The sequence below is a fragment of the Aquarana catesbeiana genome, linkage group LG05 (assembly GCF_042186555.1).
Source record: "Aquarana catesbeiana isolate 2022-GZ linkage group LG05, ASM4218655v1, whole genome shotgun sequence".
Classification (NCBI taxonomy): Eukaryota; Metazoa; Chordata; class Amphibia; order Anura; family Ranidae; genus Aquarana; species Aquarana catesbeiana.
In genome coordinates, this window is record NC_133328.1 from 389,099,915 (window position 1) to 389,122,771 (window position 22,857).

A 22,857-nucleotide genomic window follows, 5' to 3' on the forward strand; every position below is an offset into this window, starting at 1 on the left:
TCCTCCACTGGAATCCACTTTGACAAAATACCCATGCAGATGTAGCTTCAGGGCCAGTTCACAGCACAAAAACACAGTCCGGATGCGTTTCTGCATGCACGTTTTTGCTGCGTCTTTGATGCATTTTTCCCCCTCCTTTTTTTTTTTTCAGGGTAATCTGATAAATGCAATACAAGGGGCAGCTGTCTGGGCTATCATTCCAGTAGGGTAGGAGATTTTACTAGTGCAGAATGTATATAACATCTGACAATAGGCCTTATTATGCCTGTTGTCTCGTTGCCACAGCCTCAAACCCTCCTTGTACTGTAGGTAAGTAGTATAGGAGACTTTCAGCATTTAAGCAGATGAAGAGTTAAAAAAAAAAAGCAGCAGTCAGGTCCTGCACTACTTACCTCCTCCTTGGTGATGTCACACCAGGAAGTTGCCTGCTGTATCTTCCATGGGGTATGGAGAGCAGGTGCTGGTGATCTACAGGCAATCAGATACTTTCCCAAAAGCTCCTGGCATGTGAGTGCAATCCTCTACTAATGTTCTGTTTATAATTTGCAGCATGATGAGAAATACTGGCAAACATCATTACTTCCCACTATGGTACATTTACAATGACCTTTTAGGATATTTATTTAAAATAGTGAGATGATTAAGGTCAGTTTGAGCTCTGCTTTATACAAATAAGTGTGAGCGCATCTGAAGGGTACATTAGCTGAAAGTGTAACGCATGCTGCTCGTCTATTAGGGGCCTGTTCACACGGGTGCATTGGCTTTAAAACACGCTCATTGCGTTATCAGCTCATTCATGTTGAATAAGACGTAACACCTAAAATGATTACACGGCTTGTTTTATTTGATCGCATGGATCGTTCACATCTGGGTGCTGTGGCGCATTACAAAATGCGGCACATTCGTTGTTGTGCAGTATGTGTGTTTTACAGTGTGCTACCACAACACACCTGTGTTAACTGTCCCTAATGCCTGGTACACACGATGAGATTATCGGACTAATGATTGTCCACTTTTTTCTTTTCCTTTTTTTTTTTTTTTTTGCATGCTTGTCTCCATATTGAAAATGAAGAGGTTACAAAAATTCTCATACGACAGAATAAAAATTTGGAAGTGATGTATTTGCATCGTATTTTCTGAAAACTGTACTGATTAAACGAAAATTATACATTCTGATGTCATACGAGAAACATTTTAGTGCTTGTCCCATCGGATAATTTTGCATGAATTGTCATGATCGGCTCTCAAGCTGTGTTACTAACGATCAGATTATCATACGATGGCTTTGAAAGCGGGATTTTTCATCTGATGTTCTGATCGTAAAGGGTATGCAGTAATTATGCGTGCACTCTTTTATTTCTGGAGTAGACTTGCACACATGTATTATTTTGTTTTAATTTAAACAGGTGTTGGTGTAAGAATAGATCAACAATGTTTCTTTGTAATAGCAAAATATGACCTGTGAGCAGCAAGAAATATGAGATGCTGTGTGTTTAGTTGTTTACTTGGGTTTCTGTTTTCATGAACCAAGGGACAACTCTGCAACACATTCTATGTTTATGCTGGTCAGTTCAAATATTTTCTTATGATAAATTTGGTCAGACAAACTTTTTTTTTTTTTTCGTTTTAACCCTTTCATGCCTAATCCTATTGCTGACATTTGTTGCTTACAAGTTAAACTCAGTATTTTTTGCTAGAAAATTACTTAGAACCCCCAAACATTATATATATTTTTTTTTTAGCAGAGACGCTAGAGAATAAAATGGTGACCCTTGCAATATTTTATGTTGCGGTATTTTCGCAGCGGCAATACCTCACATGTGTGATTTGATCACTGTTTACATTTGCAGGCATGGCTTACGTATGCGGTTTCTTTGTTGCGTGAGCATGCGGGCGCTTTAAATTTAATTTTTCTTATTTATTTTATTAATTTTTTTTTATTCATTGTCCCTTTAAAAAAAAAAAAAAAAAAATTACATTGACACGTGCAACGGTTCACAGATGTCAGTGTATCAGGAACACAGGAACCGCAGGATTTCCGGCATTGCACCAGTGTGAACCGAGCCTAATGTCTAGTACACACGATGAGATTATCGGACGAATGATCATCCTTTTTTTTTTTTTTTTTTTGCATGCTAGTCCCATATCTGACATGAAGAGTTTACTAAAGTCACGAAAATTCTCGTACGACAGAATAAAAATTTGAAAGTGATGTAATGTGTTGTTGAATCCCCTGAACCCATCCATCCCACCATTCCTCTGCCCCAGGTTCCATCCATCCATCCCACCATTCCTCTGCCCCAGGTTCCATCCATCCATCCCACCATTCCTCTGCCCCTGGTCCCATCCATCCCACCATTCCTCTGCCCCTGGTCCCATCCATCCCACCATTCCTCTGCCCCTGGTCCCATCCATCCCACCATTCCTCCCTCTGTCACTATCACTTGTATGTTGTGCATTTCAAGTCTTTGTTAAAACAATCTGAGCAGCCCAGAACTAGTTTGTAAGAGTCGCTCTATTCCACATTTTCACAGCTCTTACGGCAAAGAAGCCTTTTTGTTTTTCCTCTAGATGTAAAGAATGCCCCTTTGTTCTCTGTAATGAACTGAAAGTGAATAACTTGTAGCCCTCTTGGATGGTTATTAGAATTGCCCCCCCCCCCCCCCCCCCAAATAGGATATTGCGCTAAGAGCAGTAAAAATTAAAAAATTTAATTCTTCTGACTGCTTGAATTTTTGGATATAAACCATGGGTATTAATATTGATGCACGCCTGAATCAAATTGTTGTCAGGATAATTGTAATCAAATCGTGGGACCAGTGAAGATGCACACCCCTAGTTCGCAGCGCACCTCTAGTTCACAGCGCCCTTGTGGTGCTTTTCTATAGAAGCGAATGGAGGCTGTTGCAAAGTGCTAATGCCAGTTGGACTCACTGGAAAACAGGGTTAAACTAATGCTGTAGTGTTTACACCTCAATCCGTTCCATATTTTAACAATTCTGAGTGGCAATAATATGTGGGCGAGAAGTGACTAAAAACAGGACCCAACCGCCTATTTTCAACACCTGTGTCCTTGGGGCGTTAACCTTTTCGCTGCCAGAGCCGTTTTTGAGTTTTTTGCACACATGTTTCAAAAATAATTAAAAAATAACTTTTGGCTTGAAGACTAAAACCCCCAAACGTTATATATTTTCTGAAAGCAGACACTTTAGAGAATAAAATAGTGGTAGTTTTGTTCCAATTTTTTATGTCACACGCAAAATGTCTGTAAAAAAACACACAGTTAATTTTAGGGCAAACAAACACAATAAACTACCCACATGTTTGGTAAAGTATGAAAAAAAACTAGGTTGCACCGAGTAAATGAATACCCAACATGTGCAACCTTAAATTTGCATGCGCCTGTGAAATGGCGACAAACTTCAGTACCCTATATTTTCTATAGACGATGCTTCAAAAGCACCCTATAGGTCATCAGTTTAGTGTTACAGAGGAGGTCTTGTGTTATGACTATTGCTCTCTCTGGCATGCGCAGTGATGTGTATTGCAATCACAGGCGTTGCTTTCCGGGTCAAGAAGGGGAAGAGAGAGGACGTGTGTGCGCTCTTCTCCTTCCCTTCCAGCCGCCGGCACCCACCATGGAGCTCTCTGGCCCGCAGAGCCGGTACTGGGGGCGTGTGTGTGTGAGCAGTCAGGCAGTAGCGTTGCCACCCACTACGCCTCAAAAGGTATATTTACCAATCTAAAAGAATAGTTTACTTTTAGGCCCCAATCACACCAGATGCGGTGGGACTGCGCTGCGCGGTCATTCCAGCGTAGTCCCCTTTTCCTATAAAAACTGACCACACTAAGCAGGATAGCACATTGTGGTCTGTTCTATAAGGCTTCATGTACACTGCAGCTTCTAAACTTGAGTTTAGGAGCTTTTGGTGTTTTTTTTTTTTTTTTTTGTTTTGCCAAAGCTCCTAAACTCAACTCCAGAAAAGCCTATGTGTCCATGTACACATAGGCTTTTACCAGAGTTTAGGAGCTGCTGCCGTTATGGGAGCTTCAACCTTCCTCTCCTGAAGGTGGAAAAATTGCGTTCAAAATAGGAACGTTTTGACCGTCGGGCACCGGAAAATGCAAGCCTCAGCAAAATCCTGGCACGATTTTGACGCAGTTGCCTTTTCCCGCGGCAGGCGGTCAAAGTTGGCTGTGTGTACGTGAAGCCTAACTGTGCTGAGAACTCAGTCTGTTCTCCAATGATTGTTTGTCCTGACGCCACCCGCCGTAGCCTTTCACTGGGAAGATCGGTGTTTTGCTGTTTCTCCTCCCCTAGCTCTTATGCAGCTGAGAACAGAGGAAATGTGATCACTTAAAAAAAAAAAAAGGGAGTAAAAAATGGTATTTATAAAGTGTTTTTTTTTTTTTTTTTTTTTTTTTTTTTTACTATGCCCAGTTGCACCAGATTCTGCCCCATAGTCTTTTATGCAGAGTGTCCAGCTTCCTGGTCAGCAGTTTGAAACACATTTTGCTGTTTTTCACAACCAGACTTCCACCCTAGCAACACTGCCAGTAATTAAAAACAAAAAAAACTAACAAACTACTGTGCCTTGTGACGTGGGCTAGACTCCAGAGCCCTAGGAAAATAAAAATCCATTTGCTTGTCTTGAAACATATATGTAAACATTAGAGCTCATTCACACCAACGCTGCGTCTTTTCTACATCGTTCCTCTTTTTTGTTTAACAAACTTGATAGAAATATCACACATTTCATGTATATCACACACAAGTTCAGTTGGTCACCGCGCAGTGCCTCGCACTGTTGAAAAAAATAGCGCATGCATTACTCTTTCTCAGCTCACCTTGCCCCGCGCACCATAGCAAAGCATGGTATAAATCAGGCACACAGGAGACAAGGCATTTGTCATGCAGTGAGACTATGCTGGAATGACCGTGCAGCGCAGTCCCACCGCATCTGGTGTGTCTGGGGCCTAAAAGTAAACTATTCTCTCTTTTAGTTTGGTGAATATACCTTTTGAGGCGTAGTAGTTTCTCATTCCTTGTTATTTCAAGGAATTTAATCAGCCATTTCAACTCTTTTGTTGGACTTCCCATTATGTAATGGTGAACATGCGTTATTTGTAGATCTGCAAAAGACAGTTGGGTAGGGCTGACACCACTTTTTGCTCTTTCAGTCTGGTCAATACTCTGTATTGGCAGCTGACAACAGGAAATTAGGAGCTGAGTGTATTTCTACTAGGATCAAGAGGTATTTATCTGTACTTGCAGGGTCATAAAGGAATAAAACAGGAGATGTACATGTATTGTAGGCGATAAGTCACCTTCTCTTGTTTTAACCTCGTAAATGCTGCACCACTGTGTTCTTCGGTGATACTGCCCATCAGTCGTGGCAGGAGATCATTTTTCTGCAACATGGGAACGCTCCCATTCACTAAATTTGCAGCTTAAGGTTCTGTTCACACTAGTGTGGGCCGCACGTCCCATGTCCCGCATATGCTGTGCCACGTGAAATGCACAAAAAAAGGTTCACGCACCTCTTATAAAAATGTGGCCACACGGAAATCTCATGGTCTTTTTGACAATGTGGTTTCCCTGCAGTTTCCACACTCGTGATCGCGCTGTGGGCTGAGATGCGTGGGCGTGCCATTCAGACTGTATGGCAGCCCCGCGCATCTTGCAAGAGCAGCGCAATTCGGTTGCGGGTGCGGGAATGGATGCTATTCCCACACCTGCAACCAGAATGCACAGCCCGCACTAGTGGGAGCCAAGCCTAAAGGGGGGGCAGTTTCGGGGATGGTAATAATGTGGCTCAACTGCATGGTTTTTCCGCCCCCTAACCACAAGTAGAGTTGGGCGAACGGTTCGGGCCGAGCAAAAGTTCGACCCGAACATTGCCTGTTTGGCGAACACCCAAATTTGTAGGATAGGACGTTCAGCAGGTGTTCGCCCTGCAATGCATTGCGCGCTGCACAGTGCATTCTAAGCCCTGATTGGGCAAAGCTTGCCTAGTCAGGGCGTAGTAGATACCTGGTTGTTAAGAAACGGGGCCAGGAAGCTGCCTGTGGCGTTCTTATTAACTGATGAGTCATCAGCTGTGAAATAGGCTTCCCCGCTGACAGCTGAATAATAAAATAAAATAAAATAAAAAAAAACATTGCCAGTAATAAAAATGTAAAAATAAAAAAAATACAAAAATAACTGTGGGCCCCCCCTCCCCAAAATCTATATCAGGCACTTTTCCGAGCATGCAGCCTGGCTGGCCAGAAAAGGGGAGGGCGAGTGAGCAACCCCCCCAGAACCATACCAGGCCACATGCCCTCAACATGGGGGGGGGGGGTGCATTGGCTCTGCCCTCCCCAAAGCAATTAGTCCCCAAGGACCTCTTCCCCACAACCCTGGGCGGTGGTTGTGGGGGTCTGCAGGTTGGGGCTTATCGGAATCTGTAAGCCCCCTTTAACAAGGGGGGTCCCTAGATCCCGGCCCCCTCCTCTGTTAATGAGTATGGGGTACATAGTACCCCTACCCATTCACCTGCATGCTCAGATAAGGGTCTGGTATGGATTTAGGGGGGGACCCCCAACAGTTTAAAAAAAATAATTTTGGCGTGAGGTTCCCCTTAAAATCCATACTAGACCTGAAGGGCCTGGTATGGATAGGGGGAGACCCCCCACGCCATTTTTTTTAAAAAACATTTTCCTATTGCCGGCAATCGTATTGTATTGCTGGAAATTTAAATGTAATTGTGTTTATTTGTTTTCCTTTATAAATGTCAGTTTTGCTACAATAGGTTCTATCCATGGTACTGATGCTAAGAGGCCTACTGGTACTGACTAAGAGCCCCCCCCCCCGACTCTAAATTTAAAGGAAAAAATTAGCAGAATGCAAACCTGCATCAATAATGCATGAAAATGCAGACCCAAAAGTGTTGAACCTAGAGCTGCTTGGATTATCAACCATATTTCTTTTTGGTGGGTGGGGGGAATGAAGGAAGTGGGCCATGGATAAAAGTTTATTACCATCAGAAAACAATTTCCCATTCATGGTAAAATCCTATCATAAGATTTCCCTTATTACATTTATTTTGATGATTTAAAAATAGGGGCATTATAAAATTATAGATGACAGGTAAACTGAACTCAAGTTTGACATAAAAGACACACATTAAAGTAGCCCTGTATTTATTATTACACACTTAAATGCCACTTTTGTGGAAAAAATATAGCAAATGTTTATATACAATAAATAAATTTGGCCGGTTCAGCGGGGACCAGCTGAATTTCAATCCATGTATGGGTAGGTTGGTTGTACACAATTTGTTCCATCAATTGACTATTCCAGGTTATTGGAAAATTTTATCTTGATCAGCGAACGATCAGGGTACCCATGGTGGTGGGGAAGCCTTACTGCTGTCCTGCCACATTGAGTTTGTGAATGGGGGGATTGAGCAATTTTCTTTCGTTTAACTCACTGGTTCAACAAAAAAAAAAATGACTTGTGTATGGCCAGCTAGACTAGACTGTGAACTTTGCAGTTGCTCCAGAGCTTAGTAAATGAGGTAAAGATTCACTTTGCAAAGAATACCCAATCCCATGCAAGGAAAATAAACAAATTAAAAAAAACAGCATTTTTGCTTGCGCATGATTGGATGATGAAAGTCAGCAGAGCCTCTGCATATTTACTAAGCTCTGGAGCAACTGCTTTTGCAAAGTGCACAGTTTATATGCCTTTAGTAAATCAACCTCTATGTATCCTTTGAAAAAAAATGCAAAATTGACCCAGCAACGTTTCTCATCAGTACCCTGAAAGTGCAACAGTTGATTAAAATGAATGTCACTATTCAGAATCAATATGCAAAGACACATAGTGGAGTTTTTTTTTCTTCAGAGCAAAAACGGGTAGGAATCTGCAACAAAGTGGGTTAAAATCTCTGCCATGTGCATAGTTCACACAGAGAGGTTTCTTTTTTTTTTTTTTTTTTTTTTTTTTATTTTTTTAAATTTATTTTTTATTCTCTCAACAAGAGTGAAGTTACTCTTATTTAAATTATTAAACTGAGGAAGAAATAAGGCCTGTGTTTGTAGCTGACCTCCTAATGAAAATGCTAGGTCCTTGGCTGTGTATGACTTCAGTAGTTGTAGATTCTAGGCCCAGAATAAGCATGTAGTAGAGCTGCACGATTCTGGCTAAAATGAGAATCCCCATTTTTTTTGCTGAGAATAAAGATCACGATTCTCGTGGCGTAACATCATCTTTCACATTATACAAAAAAATTGGGCTAACTTTACGGTTTCATTTTTTTTTTTTTTGTGTAATTCATTAAATTACATTTTTTCCCCAAACAATTGCGTTTGAAAGACCGCTGTGCAAATACAGTGCGACATAAAATATTGCAACAACCGCCATTTTATTCTCTAGTGTCTCTTTAAAAAAAATGTATAATATTTGGGGGTTCTAGCATAAAATACTGATTTTTAACTTGTAAGCAACAAGTGTCAGAAAAAGGTTTAGTCTTTAAGTGGTTAAACTGACCTCATTTACAGGCAGAACCTCATCCCTTTGATCTCAAAGAACTAAATGTTCCAATGGGGGTTATTTACGAAAGGCAAATCCACTTTGCATTGCAAGTGCAAAGTGCACTTGGAAGTGCAGTCGCTCTAAATCTGAGGGGTAGATCTGAAATAAGGGGAAGCTCTGCTGATTTTATCATCCAATCATGTGCAAGCTAAAATGCTGTTTTTTCTTTTCCTTTCATGTCCCCCCTCGGATCTACAGCGACTTTACTTTCAAGTGCCCCATTGTTTCTCTTTTTCTCCGTGTAAGCATGTTGTGATAAACTTGGCAGCTTTTTTGACAGCAGTGAGCAGAGAACGGCTCTGCACTGAATCGAGGAAATGCTGTTTTAAGATCATGGGGGGGGGGGGGGGGAGGTAGAATTGCAATTTCGATTATTTAATGATTAATCGTGCGGCTCTAGCATGCAGTAGAAAAAAAAGTGGCAGAACTACTTTTTTTTTGTTTGTTTTGGGGTCAGTAACTCAACTAGCATCCAAGCATCAGAATGACAGCCAGGGAACTAGCAGAGGTTACCAATTTCAGCCTCTGTCAGCCTTGCATGACAGATTTCCTTTAACTGCAGCACTGAAAAATCAGATCTGCTCTGCCAGACTGGGGTGTCTGTGTGGCAGAGCTTAACTCAGAATTGGATGGACAGAAATACATAAACTTTGCCAGGTAAAACAGCTCCCTTGTATGTATTTCACCTGTGTATGCAGCTGTTTACCTGGAATGTGCAGCTTTAACGTGTTACTAAACCCAGGATTCTGCATTCACTATATCTGGTCTCACATAGAACATGGGAATGCTGATCACATTCACTCTCCCAGGAAAAAAAACTCTCTAGCATTACACATCAAACTGAGCATGGTGCAGCCTGACTCCAATAACTCTGTCTTACCTGGACATGTTATGGGGACAATGCAAAAAGAGGAGGATCTGTGCATACAAGATGAAACAGCCTTTTTACACAATGCAGAAGATTAACACCTTAGATTCCACTGTGAGTATAACAAGCATGCTTTACTGCATATACAGATTGATTTTACCATTGTGGGTTTAGAAACACTTTTGGAGATGGTATGCATAGTGCACAATGAAGTGACATAGTTTTAGGTAAAGCCTTCATAGCTGTATGCAGTCCTATTGACTACAGCACATTTTTTTTTTTTCTTTTTTCACAGATTTTTTCCAAGGAGAAGTAAACCTGTATCCATGTGAAGACATGAGTAACCAGGCAGACTACTATGTATGTATCAAAATTACTTAAGTAATTAAAGTAATTTTAAATCCAACTCTGGTTGCACATGAAATTGCAGCGCTATGTAACTGTTGACATTCTGTACTAAATATGTTACTTAAAGTGGTTCTAAAAAAAAACCTGTGTGCAGCAGCCTCCCTTAGCCCCATCTCGATTCAGCAATGTTGCACAAGAGTCTCGGCTGTCTGGGACTCTCCCTCCTCATTGTCTGAGACAGCAGCGGGGCGCCATAGGCTCTTGCTATCAATCAAAGTCAGAGAGCCATTGAGTAGAGAGTGGGCAGGGCCGAGCCACGGTTCCCTGTCTGAATGGACAGCCGCTTGCTCTGGGGGCACTTGGCAAGTGGGAGGGGACAGGATCATCGGCAAGGGACCCGAGAGGAGGATCTGGGCTGCTCTGTGCAAAACCACTACACAGAGCAGGTAAGTATAGCCTTTTTGAAAAAATTTTAATGAAAAAAAATTCGAGACTTTAGTATCACTTTAAGTGTTTTTACCTGTAGCCAGAATCTAAAACTTCAGTGGGATTTTTCAGGCAACTACTATTAACAATGTATGATATATAAAAATACAATCTCTTTATTCATAAAATATGCACATTTAAAAACACCTATTGGCTGAATCATACATATATTACTTGCATCTACTAGTAGTAGGCCGATTTTTGATGTGGTGACATACTGTGAATATAATATGTTATAATTTGGTTTTATATCTGCATACTGTTACCCCAGAGAAAGATAATATTCTAAATGCTTTGGCACGCCCTGGTGGTGAGGGCAACTATCGGAATATCATTACAACAATTGTAATTTGGTCCCTGAACAGGTTGATTTTGGCTATTGCTGTGATGCAAGGATGTATGTTATTAGGATATAATAATGTATCAGATATGATGTGTTTTTAAATGTGTGTTTTATGATGTATGAATAAAGAATTTGTATTTTTATAGTCTGCATTGTCAATAGAAGTTGCGGGAAAAGTCCCATTAGAGTTTTTTTTATATTGGGTGAAGGTATAAAGGGATGTTGACAGCAGATTGTTTTTGTCTACTACCTTCCTCTTTTCTGATTAAGTGTTAATACTTGTTTTGGGGCTTTATAGAAGCAGCCATGTGACATTTTTAGGCCTCATTCACACTGACAGTCCTGTGTTTAGTATTTCTAAACACAGGAGAAGTGATCTGGGAAGTGTAAATAACTTTTATGCTTCCCAAATCACTTTTTCCTGCATTTGGAACTGCTTTAAAGCAGGTTTAGAATGCCCCACTCCTTCCCTTATCAGTGTGAGTCCTGAATCCTCTCTCCTGGCAGGACCCCTCACCACAGTCAGTTCTGTTGTCGGCAGGGTGGAAGCCGGGGGGCAGGGCACTAGGAGGCGTAGCAGGGAGAAGACGGTTACATCCTCCTCCTCTGGCAGAGCCTATGCATGCATGTGATTGGTTGCTAGGACACCAGGGCTGGACATGACACCAGTACCCTCGGCCCACAGCTAAACTCCAGAGCACCATGGCTAAATGTCCAGTGTGCATGGGACCTTAGACTGTTTTACTGCATTGGTAAATCTGGAAGGGGCTATCGTGGATCGCATACATACAGTGGATATAAAAAGTCAATACACCCCCGTTAAAATGTCAGGTTTCTGTGATGTAAAAAAATGAGACACAGATAAATAATTTCAGCACTTTTTCCACTTTATTAATGTGACCTATTAACTGTACAACTCAAGTGAAAAACTGAAATTTTTAGGGGGGAAGAAGTAAAAATAAACGACTAAAATAATGTAGTTGCATAAGTTTGCACACCCTCATAACTTGGGATGTAGCTGTGTTCAGAATTAAGCAATCACATTCAAACTCATGTTAAATGCGAGTCAGTACACACCTGCAATCATTTAAAGTGCCTCTGATTAACCCCAAATTTCAGCTGTTCTAGTAGGTCTTTCCTGACATTTTCTTAGTTGCATCTTACAGCAAAAGCCACGGTCCACAGAGAGCTTCCAAAGCATCAGAAGGATCTCATTGTTAAAAGGTATCAGTCAGGAGAAGGGTACAAAAGAATTTCCAAGGCATTAGATATACCATGCAACACAGTGAAGACAGTCACCATCAAGTGCAGAAAATATGGCACAATGACATTATCAAGAACTGCGCGTCCCTCCAAAATTGATGAAAAGACGAGAAGTGATGAGAGGGAGGGTGCCAAGAGGCCTACAGCAACGTTAATGGAGCTGCAGGAATATCTGGCAAGTTACTGGCTGTGTGGTACATGTGACAACAATCTCCCATATTCTTCATACGTCTAGGCTATGGGGTAGAGTGGCAAGACGGAAGCCTTTTCTTACTAAGAAAAACAACCAAGCCTGGCTAAACTTTGGATCTGAAGTCTCCCAAAAGCATGTGGGAAAATGTGTTCTGGTCTGATGAAACCAAGGTTGAACTTTTTTAGCCATAATTCCAAAATGTATGTTTGGTGCAAAAACAACACTGCACATCACAAAAAGAACACCATACCCACAGTGAAGCATGGTGGTGGCAGCATCATACTTTGGGGATGTTTTTCTTCAGCTGGTACAGGGGCCTTGGTCAAGGTAGAGGGAGTTATGAACAGTTCCAAATACCAGTCGATATTGGCACAAAACCTTCAGGCTTCTGCTAGAAAACTGAACATTAAGAGGAACTTTATCTTTCAGCATAACAACGACCCGATGCATACATCCAAATCAACAAAGGAATGGCTACACCAAACGAAGATTAAAGTTTTGGAATGGCCCAGCCAGAGTCCAGACTTGAATCCGATTTGAAAATCTGTGGGGTGATCTGAACAGGGCTGTCCACAGGAGATGCCCTCGCAATCTGACAGATTTGGAGTGTTTTTGCAAAGAAGAGTGGGCAAATATTGTCAAGATGTGCCATGCTGATAGACTCATACCCAAAAAGATTGAGTGCTGTAATAAAATCGAAAGGTGCTTCACAAAGTATTAGTTTAAGGGTGTGCACACTGATGCAACCATATTATTTTATTTTTTATTTCCAATGGCAGGGGTGGTGGAGGAGTGGTGTATTTACTGCTCCCGCACCGCCAGAAAGATGCTACTTGCAGAACTTTTTATAATGTTCTGCAAGCGCAGCACTGCCCCAGTGTGAAAGCACTCGGGTGCTCACACTGGGGCTGCAGGGGAAGCATTTTCCAGGCACTTTACAGGCACTATTTTTAGCCCAAAAGCACCTGAAAAACGCCCCCGTTTGAAAGGGGTCTTAAAGCGGAGTTCCACCTAAAAGTGGAACTTCCGCTCATCTGATTTCCCCCCCCCCCCTTCCGGTGCCACAATTGGCAACTTTCAGGGGGGAGGGGGGTGCAGATACCTGTCTACTACAGGTATTTGCACCTACTTCCTGGAATAGACTCCCACGGGAGTCATGCCCCTCATCGCCCCTATCCCCCCCCCCCCCCCCCCGCTGTCTCCTGGGAAACACACAGGTCCCAGGAGATAGCGGGGACCACTTAGGACGCACAGTGCGACTCAGTCGCAAAGCTTCACTTCCTGATTCCCTCACAGAGAATGGCGGCAGCAACAGCCGAGAACCGAGCGATTGATCGGCTTCGGCTGCCGGCATCACTGGACTCCAGGACAGGTAAGTGTCCATTTATTAAAAGTCAGCAGCTGCAGTATTTGTAGCTGCTGGCTTTTACTAATTTTTTTTTTTTTTTTTTTTTTTAGGTGGACTCCCTGATAGGTTCACCTTTTTGTAAAAAGAAAAAAAAAATACATGCATGCGTTTTTGCCGGTAATAAAATGTGAATTTATTTATTTTTTTTTACGGTACATCCTGTAAAACATTACACCTGCGATCAGCAGATTGCAGGTGTAATGCCTCGATATATCCGACTGCCAGCAAACTGTCTGCCTAAGTAGACCATTTTCTGTCTAGTATCAAGCCAAGGCCTTGACATTCAGTCAAATCTAAGATGGTGTCATCAGTCTGCAGCTGGCAGGAGGAAGAATTTGCTCAGTCTCCTCCTTCTCATTGGTTAGTATGCAAAATTGTAACCTTGTAGCGAATTGCAGGATGAGAAGCTACAGCAGTGAACTGATCCGTGTCAAACATTTGTGAACACAGACATCGAGGGTGACATGATTGTGTCATATCTGAGCCACTCGCTCAGTCCAGAGGGTAGATGTAGAGCCAGGAGTATGCATGAACAGAGATTATATTGTCCATCTGTAGAGAAGAGCAGATAGGGGCATGTCAGGGGGAGTACTGTCATCCCTGTGAGAGGTAGTAAATACAGCCTGTTGCACTTGAAATTTTAACAAGAACACACAGGGGCCACTATAAGCAATCATGAGGCCTTATACACTGTCTGACAGGTTCCCCCCATACAGCCTGTCTGACAGGGCTGCTCCCTCTACCCCACACAAAGAAGGGAATTTAATTTTTTTTTTTAATTCTCAGAGCCCCATCAATTCAGCAGCAGGGGACAAACTCATTTTCAGGATCAGGCATAGTAGTCCTTAATGCTATGTCTCTTGACCAATTTAAAGTTCCAGCCTCCTCTGGCAGATTGATATAGAAGAAGGGGCAGGAACTTTAATTGTCATGACCCATTGCATTGAGGATTACTACGCCTTCCCTTTGAAAATGAATGTCCCCTGCTGCTGAACTGATGGGACCCCGGGGAACTTTAATTACTGGGGCTTTAGTCCATGGAATTACTGTGCTTGCACCCAAAGGTATTTAAAGAGTCCCCTTTCTGCCCCCTGCTGAACTAATGGGGCCCAATACAGGAAGGTCGACTTTACCTCCATATCCACAGCCCTGACGCATATAAATGGGGAAAAAAAAATTTTTTGAACTTAAGGCTACTTTAAGGATGGGGCATATCATTTTTGGTGGAAGATAAACATGTAAGAATTCATCATTCTGTGATTTTTTTTTTTTTGTAGCTTGAATCACTTATTACAGAGGCATTTAAAGGGAAAGGATTTCAGAAAATCAGCGAAATAGTTGAAGAGAAGATTTCTTGCTCTTTTCAGCGACACGGCAAAGCACTCTTAAATGTGTTGGACAGGCTAATTAATAAAGTGAGTGTCTCATAGCACAAAAGAATATCTGACATGCCATTATTAGTATGTTGTTTTGAAAATTTGGTCTTTTTACTTTAAGGAACTGGATCGTAATGAGTTTAAACATGTGGCCATGCTGATGAAATGTGTTCAGCACTTCTGCAAACATGAAAGTCAGGAAGATTTCTCCTTAATTCAGCAGGGGCTGGTCTCCAAGATAAGTAAAATATATCAGTTCCTTTTTGATCATACCAACGTTTTTTTTTTTTTTTTTTTTTTTTTTTTAATAACAAACATTTTACACTTGCCTGTCTGCAGTGGATTTGCACAGGGCAGCCCGGATCCTCCTTCTCGGGTCCCTCTTCCGTGCTCCTGGCCCCTCCCTCCTGTCGAATGCCCCCACAGTAAGCAGCTTGCTATGGGGGCAACTGAGCCGAGCTGCAGCTTTGTGTGTCCTTTTAGACATGGAGCTGCGGTTCGGCCCAGCCCCTGATTGGCTTCTGCTGCTGTCAAAGTCATTTAGCCAATCAGGAGGGAGAGTTCCGGACAGTATGGGGGGGGCGGGGCGGCTGGTGCACACAGAAGGCTTTTTATCTTAATGCATAGAATGCCTTAAGACAAAAAATGCCTTTACAACCCCTTTAAAATATAACTAAAGGCAAAACTTTTTTTCCCGTCTTCCAGGACAGCCCTTGAGAGATGGAGCTCCTCCCATTGCCACAGGAAACACATTGCCAATTCAGTTCAAAAGGCGGTCCCATCTCAAGCCCATGGTCAGTCATTTGTGTTTCCTCCGGGGGAGCATAGCTGCAGCCCTAGTAAATTCTTCTTGCAGGGCTCTATGGTTAAAATCCTGGTCTGGGGACCCGGTCTCAAAAGTAAAGCTTTGTGGTATCCCATTTGAAGGAGACCTCTTGTTCGCACAAGATCTAGAGAAAGTTCTAGACCAAACTGCTGACAACAAAGTAGCTTTTCCTATTAAAAATAAGAATGCCACAGCAAAAACATTTTTTTTCGCCCCCGAAGACAAAGGGGGTTACAGGGGCAGACTCCTAAGGGGTCAGCCAGTAAAACAGTGGGGAAGGGGGAAACAGAGAGGTATCCTCTCTTCCTCTCCAAAAAAAAAACAAAAAAAAAAAAAAAACACAAAATCCCAATGACTTTGTCCTCGTGGCAGGGAGATTGGGGCAGTTCCTCCCACAGTGGGAAAAGACTACCCCAAATGGATTTATGCTGAGGATAATCGGGGAAGGCTACCAAATTCCGTTCAAGTGCACTCCGCCCGCAAGGGCGTTCGTAACCACCCCTCTCAGAGATCCTCCGAAAACGACAGCATTATTGTCCCAAATTGATGACTTGATAGACCAGCAGCTTTTTATTCCAGTGCCACAGCAAGAAATAAACCAGGGTTTCTATTCACGTTTTTGTGGTACAAAAACCATCGGGCAAATTCCACCTAATATTGAACTTGAAGCCACTGAACAAATGGGTGACCTACAAGAAGTTTCGGATAGAAAAAATCTTTACGGTAAGGAAAATTCTTCCCCCAGCCATGATTGCTTCATGGCTTCCCTCGATCTGAGGGACGCTTATTTGCACATCCCGATCCACTAAGAATCTCAAAAGTTTTTGAGGGTGGCGATCAAGTGTCGGCCTGTCCTCATCCCCCAGGATTTTTACAAAAGTCCTGGTGGAGGCACTGGCCCCCTTGAGACTAAAAGGAATCTCAGTCAAGTCGTCCCATACTTAGACGACCTTTTATTTTTGCTCCCCCCCGCGCTTCAATTGCAAGGAGATCTGCGGTGGCCATTTCCTTTCTGGATAAACTGGGGTGGTTGATAAACAAGGAGAAATCGAACCTAATCCCGACGCAGGCCTTAGAGTACTTGGGGTTCCGGGTGAACTCGGTGACGAAGAAAATCTACAGTCAGGTCTATAAATATTGGGACATCGATACAATTCTAATCTTTTTGGCTCTATACACCACCACAATGGATTTCAAATGAAACGAACAAGATGTGCTTTCAGCTTTAATTTGAGGGTATTTACATCCAAATCAGGTGAACGTTGTAGGAATTACATCGGTTTGTATATGTACCTCCCACTTTTTAAGGGACCAAAAGTAATGGGACAATTGGCTGCTCAGCTGTTCCATGGCCAGGTGTGTGTTATTCCCTCATTATCCCATTTAAAAGGAGCAGATAAAAGGTCCAGAGTTCATTTCAAGTGTGCTATTTGCATTTGGAATCTATTGCTGTCAACTCTTAATATGAGATCCAAAGAGCTGTCACTATCAGTGAAGCAAGCCATCATTAGGCTGAAAAAACAAAACAAACCCATCAGAGAGAGAGCAAAAACATTAGGTGTGTCCAAATCAACTGTTTGGAACATCCTTAAAAAGAAAGAACGCACCGGTGAGCTCAGCAACACCAAAAGACCCGGAAGACCACGGAAAACAACTGTGGTGGATGACCGAAGAATTCTTTCCCTGGTGAAGAAAACACCCTTCACAACAGTTGGCCAGATCAAGAACACTCTCCAGGAGGTAGGTGTATGTGTGTCAAAGTCAACAATCAAGTGAAGACTTCACCAGAGTGAATACAGAGGGTTCACCACAAGATGTAAACCATTGATGAGCCTCAAAAACAGGAAGGCCAGATTAGAGTTTGCCAAACAACATCTAAAAAAGCCTTCACAGTTCTGGAACAACATCCTATGGACAGATGAGACCAAGATCAACTTGTACCAGAGTGATGGGAAGAGAAGGGTATGGAGAAGGAAAGGAACTGCTCATGATCCAAAGCATACCACCTCATCAGTGAAGCATGGTGGTGGAAGTGTCATGGCGTGGGCATGTATGGCTGCCAACCAATGGAACTGGTTCTCTTGTATTTATTGATGATGTGAATGCTGACAAAAGCAGCAGGATGAATTCTGAAGTGTTTCGGGCAATATTATCTGCTCATATTCAGCAAAATGCTTCAGAACTCATTGGACGGCGCTTCACAGTGCAAGTGGACGATGACCCGAAGCATACTGTGAAAGCAACAAATGAGTTTTTTAAGGGTAAGAAGTGGAATGTTATGCGATGGCCAAGTCAATGCGATGGCCAAGTCAATCACCTGACCTGAATCCGATTGAGCATGCATTTCACTTGCTGAAGACAAAACTGAAGGGGAAAATGCCCCAAGAACAAGCAGGAACTGAAGACAGCTGCAGTAGAGGCCTGGCAGAGCATCAACAGGGATGAAACCCAGCGTCTGGTGATGTCTATGCGTTCCAGACTTCAGGCTGTAATTGACTGCAAAGGATTTGCAACCAAGTATTAAAAAGTGAAAGTTTGGATGATTTTCACTCTGTCCCATTACTTTTGGTCCCTTAAAAAGTGGGAGGCACATATACAAACTGTTGTAATTCCTACAACGTTCACCTGATTTGGATGTAAATACCCTCAAATTAAAGCTGAAAGTCTGCAGTTAAAGCACATCTTGTTCGTTTCATTTCAAATCCATTGTGGTGGTGTATAGATCCAAAAAGATTAGAATTGTGTCGCTGTCCCAATATTTATGGACCTGACTATCTCATAGAGGAGAAAGTAGAAAAGGTAAAGGCGACAGCAGCCTTTTTTCAGAATAATCTCGCGGTATCTATTCGTTCAGCCATGTCGGGTCTTGGTCTCCTGGCAGTAACAATCCCAGCAGTACCGTGGGCAAGGGATCATTTCAGGTTTCTCTAAGCCAATATCTTGAACATCTGGACGTGACCTTCTGCCTGTCTCCGAAGACCAAGAGGTCTCTGTGGTGGTGGAGGGACAAAGAGTACCTTGTGCAGGGTCTACAATGGTCTCTTCCATTGTCCGTCTGTATCACCATGTACGCCATGTATGCCTGGGGCTGGGTGGCCCACTGGGGGTCAAGAGTAGCCCAAGGGCGCTGGGAAAAAAACGCAGTTCCAAAATCGGCCAACGTTAAGGGCATTCGCCAAAGAGCTGAAGATTCACCACGTACGAGTCCTCTCGGACAGTTTGGTATCAGTCTCTTATGTAAACAAACAAGGGGGAACATCCTTAATCAGGCTGGTGAGTGCCATCTTGTCTTTGGCCGAGAGGAACCTGGGGTCAATATCCGCAGTCCATCTAAACGGAGTGGACAATCATCTGGCGGACTTTCTGAGCCAACACCAAGTGTGCTAATCAGAATGGTTACTGAACAAGTAAGTCTTCCAGTTAGTGACAGAGAGGTGGTGCTTTCCAGAGGTGGACTTGTTCTCCAAGTCGAATTCCAAGGTTCCAGTGTACTTCTCGTTGGAAAGAGAAGTGGGGGGCCAAGGCGATAGACGCCTTGGCCAAAGAAAAAGGCTATTCCACCCATGCTACGCCCCCCCCCCCCAGTCAAACATATTCCCCTGGTCCTGAGAAAGTTTGTTCCAGAGCGCACCACAATGATCCTAGTGGTCCTGTATTGGAAGAAGAGGCCCTGGTTTTCCACACTGCTACGACTGGCAGGAAGGAGACCCTCCCCTTATGCTGCCCAAGAGTGAGGATATGCTGCCTGAAGGCCCGGTCCTGTTGCCAAAAATACAAAGTCAGAAATTGTCAGCTTTATGTCTGAGGAAAGCCTCCTGAACTCTAAGGGGCTCTCGGACAGGGTGGTAAATACAATACTGGCCAGTAGGAAGAAGGTAACTCAAGCTATTTATGTTAAATTTTGTAAAGTTTTCTGTTCATGGTTAGACACCAAGAAGGTGTCTGCAGGTTTTCCAGCATTCTTGGAGTTTTTACAAGACGGTGCGGACCAAGAACTGGCCATTAGTACGTTGAAAGTTCAGGTCTTGGGAACCCCAAGGCCTGAAGCAACCTCTGGCGTTAGACCCGCTAGTAAGCAGGTTCTTTAAGGGACTAGCCAGGATTAGGCCCATTCCGTTCAAGATTCTGCCAAAGTGGGGTTAGTCGGTAATATTGCAAGGTTTGATAAAACGCAAGAGGAAGAGCTGTCCTTAAAGTGCGCCACGCTCAAAGCAGTCTTTTTAGTGGCAATCTCCACAGCCAGGCGCATTAGCGAGCTGCAGGCACTTTCTATTAAAGAGCCTTTCCTGCTAATTTTTGAGGACAGACTGGTATTACATACAGACCCTGGGTTCTTGCCTAAGGTGGTGTCTAAATTCCACAGGACTCAGGAGATTGTTTTGCCTGCTTTCTGTGCGTCTCCAACCAATCCAAAAGAAGCAGAATTGCACCAGTTGGATGTGAGGGCCTGTGTCTTAAGTTATTTGGATCTGTCTGAGGGCATTAGAAAATACAATGCCCTATTTATTTTACATTCTGGGAAAAATTTGAGGTTTCAAGCTACCAAAGGCACAATAGCCCAGTGGATCATACAAGCTATTGTGGAAGGTTACAAGATCTTAAAGAGAGAGTGCCCTTTTTTCCCCATGGCTTACTCTAAACGGACACTGTCGGCTTCTTGGGCAGAGCGAGCTGGAGTGACCCCAGAACAAATTTGTCGAGCAGCAACATGGTCAAGCTACTCGACATTCATGAAGCATTATAGACTGGACCCTATCTCAGCACACAACCAAGCGTTTGGGAGAAAGGTCCTCCAGGCGGTAGTCCCCCTTAATCTGGTAAGTTCTTGTTGATCCTCTCTAGTGCTGCCCTGGACAGACAACCAGAGTTAGACTTACCGGTAACACTGTTTCTGGGAGTCCTCCAGGACAGCGGAGATTCCCTCTCTATATGCTGTTATAACCTTGGAAAAGTGTTTTCCCCTTTCGTCTTTCAGGACAGCCACCATGAGAGATAGTCTCCTCCTCTTCCTCTTAGGAAACACTGCGCCAGCCCATAAATTCTCACTTCCCCCTGCCAGACCTCAGTATTAGTGTTTCCTCCGGTGGGGAGACACTGTGCAAGGAACCAGGCTTTTCAGTCAGAGGACTGTGGCTGTTATTTGTTTTTTTGAGCCTGTAAATGGGAGCAGGGGCTTCCTATGGGCATGGGGGGGACTTACCCCTCGATTCGGTGGCCACCACTTCCTAGCTGAGCGCAGCTTCAGGCTGTGGGGGTTCCCTATCGCGGTCACAGGGCTGCAGCAGGCTGGCGTCCGCCCTTCCTGTATACTTTACAGGCCGCTCTCTTTTTGGAACTAGGCGGGCCGGACGACGGGCGACGTCATTTCCGGCGGAAGGGCGGGGGCTTGCCTTTGACCCGCGGCTTCCGGTTCCGGGTCGCAGGGCTGATAGGGAAGCCAGGCACAGGCTGGAGACGAGTCTGGGACGCGCACAGGCAGCGTTGGACTCGGTAGTAGCAACCACCTGCAAGTCATGTCGGAAGCAGATGCTCAACCAACGGACACTACCTCCAGCCTTCCTAAGGTAAGAGTGCCTTGGGGAAAAGTACTCTTTACCTAGGATTGTCCCTCCATGTATGGTTCCTGTCATGGGGGGGCAGATACCCTGGGTGGTCAGGGGAGGGAGGCTCAGATCCCCATAGATGAAGGAGGGTCTAGTGCACTCCCAGGGTTGTATCCTTGTTTTTTTTTAAAAAAAAAAAAAAAAAAGTGACAAAAATGTTTGTTTTTCCTTTCTTGTATTTCAGAAAGCTACAGAAAAATCTAAGTCTACCCATAGCTCTAAGAGGAGGTGTGCCTCTTGCAGGGACACATTAGGGGAGGCATGGACAAAGGTCTTGTGTAGGGAGTGCATAGACTCCCTTGTTAAGGAGAGGGACTCTGAACAGGAGTCAGGACTTGCAGCTTCAGTTAAGGAGCTCTCGTCCACCTTTTCTTCATTTAAGGCCTTATTTGAAAGGTTTCAACCTCCCATTAGTCCAGCTCCCCAGGATACAACCCCGCCTCAGGCGCAGGGCTCTGCTCCTGCCCAACCTGCAACTTCAGTTAGGGCAGAGGAAGCTCCAGGGCCTTCCGGAGTGGAACTAAGACAGCCAGATAGTTCCTCCTCCGATTCCCAGGATGGTTCAGAGGGGGAGGACCAGGACGGGGAGTCCAGGAGATCCTCCAGATATAAATTATCCCTAGAGGAGGTAGAGGACCTCTTAGGGGCTATTTATACAACCCTCGGTATTCAGGAGGACAGGAAACCCCTGACCCTTCATGACCAGATGTACAGAGGCTTGGGGGAACAAAAGAGAAAGGTTTTTCCAGTTCATGAAGTACTGGTTGAAACTATCAAAAAGGAGTGGCAGGATCCCGAAAGGAAATCCTTTTTTTCTAGATCCTTAAAGAGGAGATTTCCGTTTTCGGATGATCCTACATCTATCTGGAATAAAAATCCCAAGTTAGATGCTGCTTTCTCCCAGGTTTCCAGACACACTGACCTGGCTTTTGAGGACATGGGGGCCCTGGTGGAGCCGAGGCTCTGTTGGAAGCATTAAGAGATCTGGTAGATCAGAATGTGGTTCTAAAAGTTCCAAAAGCCGAGGAGGGAGAGGGGTTTTATTCACACATCTTCGTAGTGAAGAAACCCACAGGGAAATTCAGACTGATTCTGAATCTAAAGCCCCTGAACAAGTCAGTGACATACAGGAGATTCCGTATGGAAACAATTTTCACGGTGAGAACACTGTTGCCCCGCAACTGCTTTATGGTATCCCTGGACCTAAAGGACGCGTATCTACACGTTCCCATAGCAGAAGCCTCACAGAGGTTTCTCCGGCTAGCGGTAGATCTAGGTGGAACAACGGTACATCTACAGTTTCAGGCGCTGCCTTTCGGGCTATCCTCCTCGCCCCGCATCTTCACCAAGGTCTTGGCGGAGGTGATGGCCTTTCTTCGGCTCCAGGGAATATCAGTGATAGCATACCTGGACGACCTGCTCCTGTTTGCAGCGTGTCCACTGCAGTTAGTCAGGGATCTAGAACTTACAAGAAGAGTTCTTACAGGTCTAGGGTGGCTAATGAACTTGGAGAAATCCAGTTTGATTCCCTCCCAGCGCATTACCTACTTGGGCTACCAGTT

At 43.8% G+C, this 22,857-nt stretch overlaps 1 protein-coding gene across 1 annotated transcript in view; it reads left to right on the forward strand.

Annotated features, from left to right (window-relative positions):
• Window positions 1-14,527: 14,527 nt before the first annotated feature.
• SYCP2L (synaptonemal complex protein 2 like) overlaps window positions 14,528-22,857 on the forward strand; it is a 256,224-nt gene continuing 247,894 nt past the window's right edge. Inside the window, exons 1-3 of the mRNA XM_073632795.1 lie at window positions 14,528-14,554; window positions 14,768-14,905; window positions 14,988-15,104. Coding sequence (XP_073488896.1) covers window positions 14,528-14,554; window positions 14,768-14,905; window positions 14,988-15,104 — 282 coding nt within the window. The remainder of the gene's footprint in view (window positions 14,555-14,767; window positions 14,906-14,987; window positions 15,105-22,857) is intronic.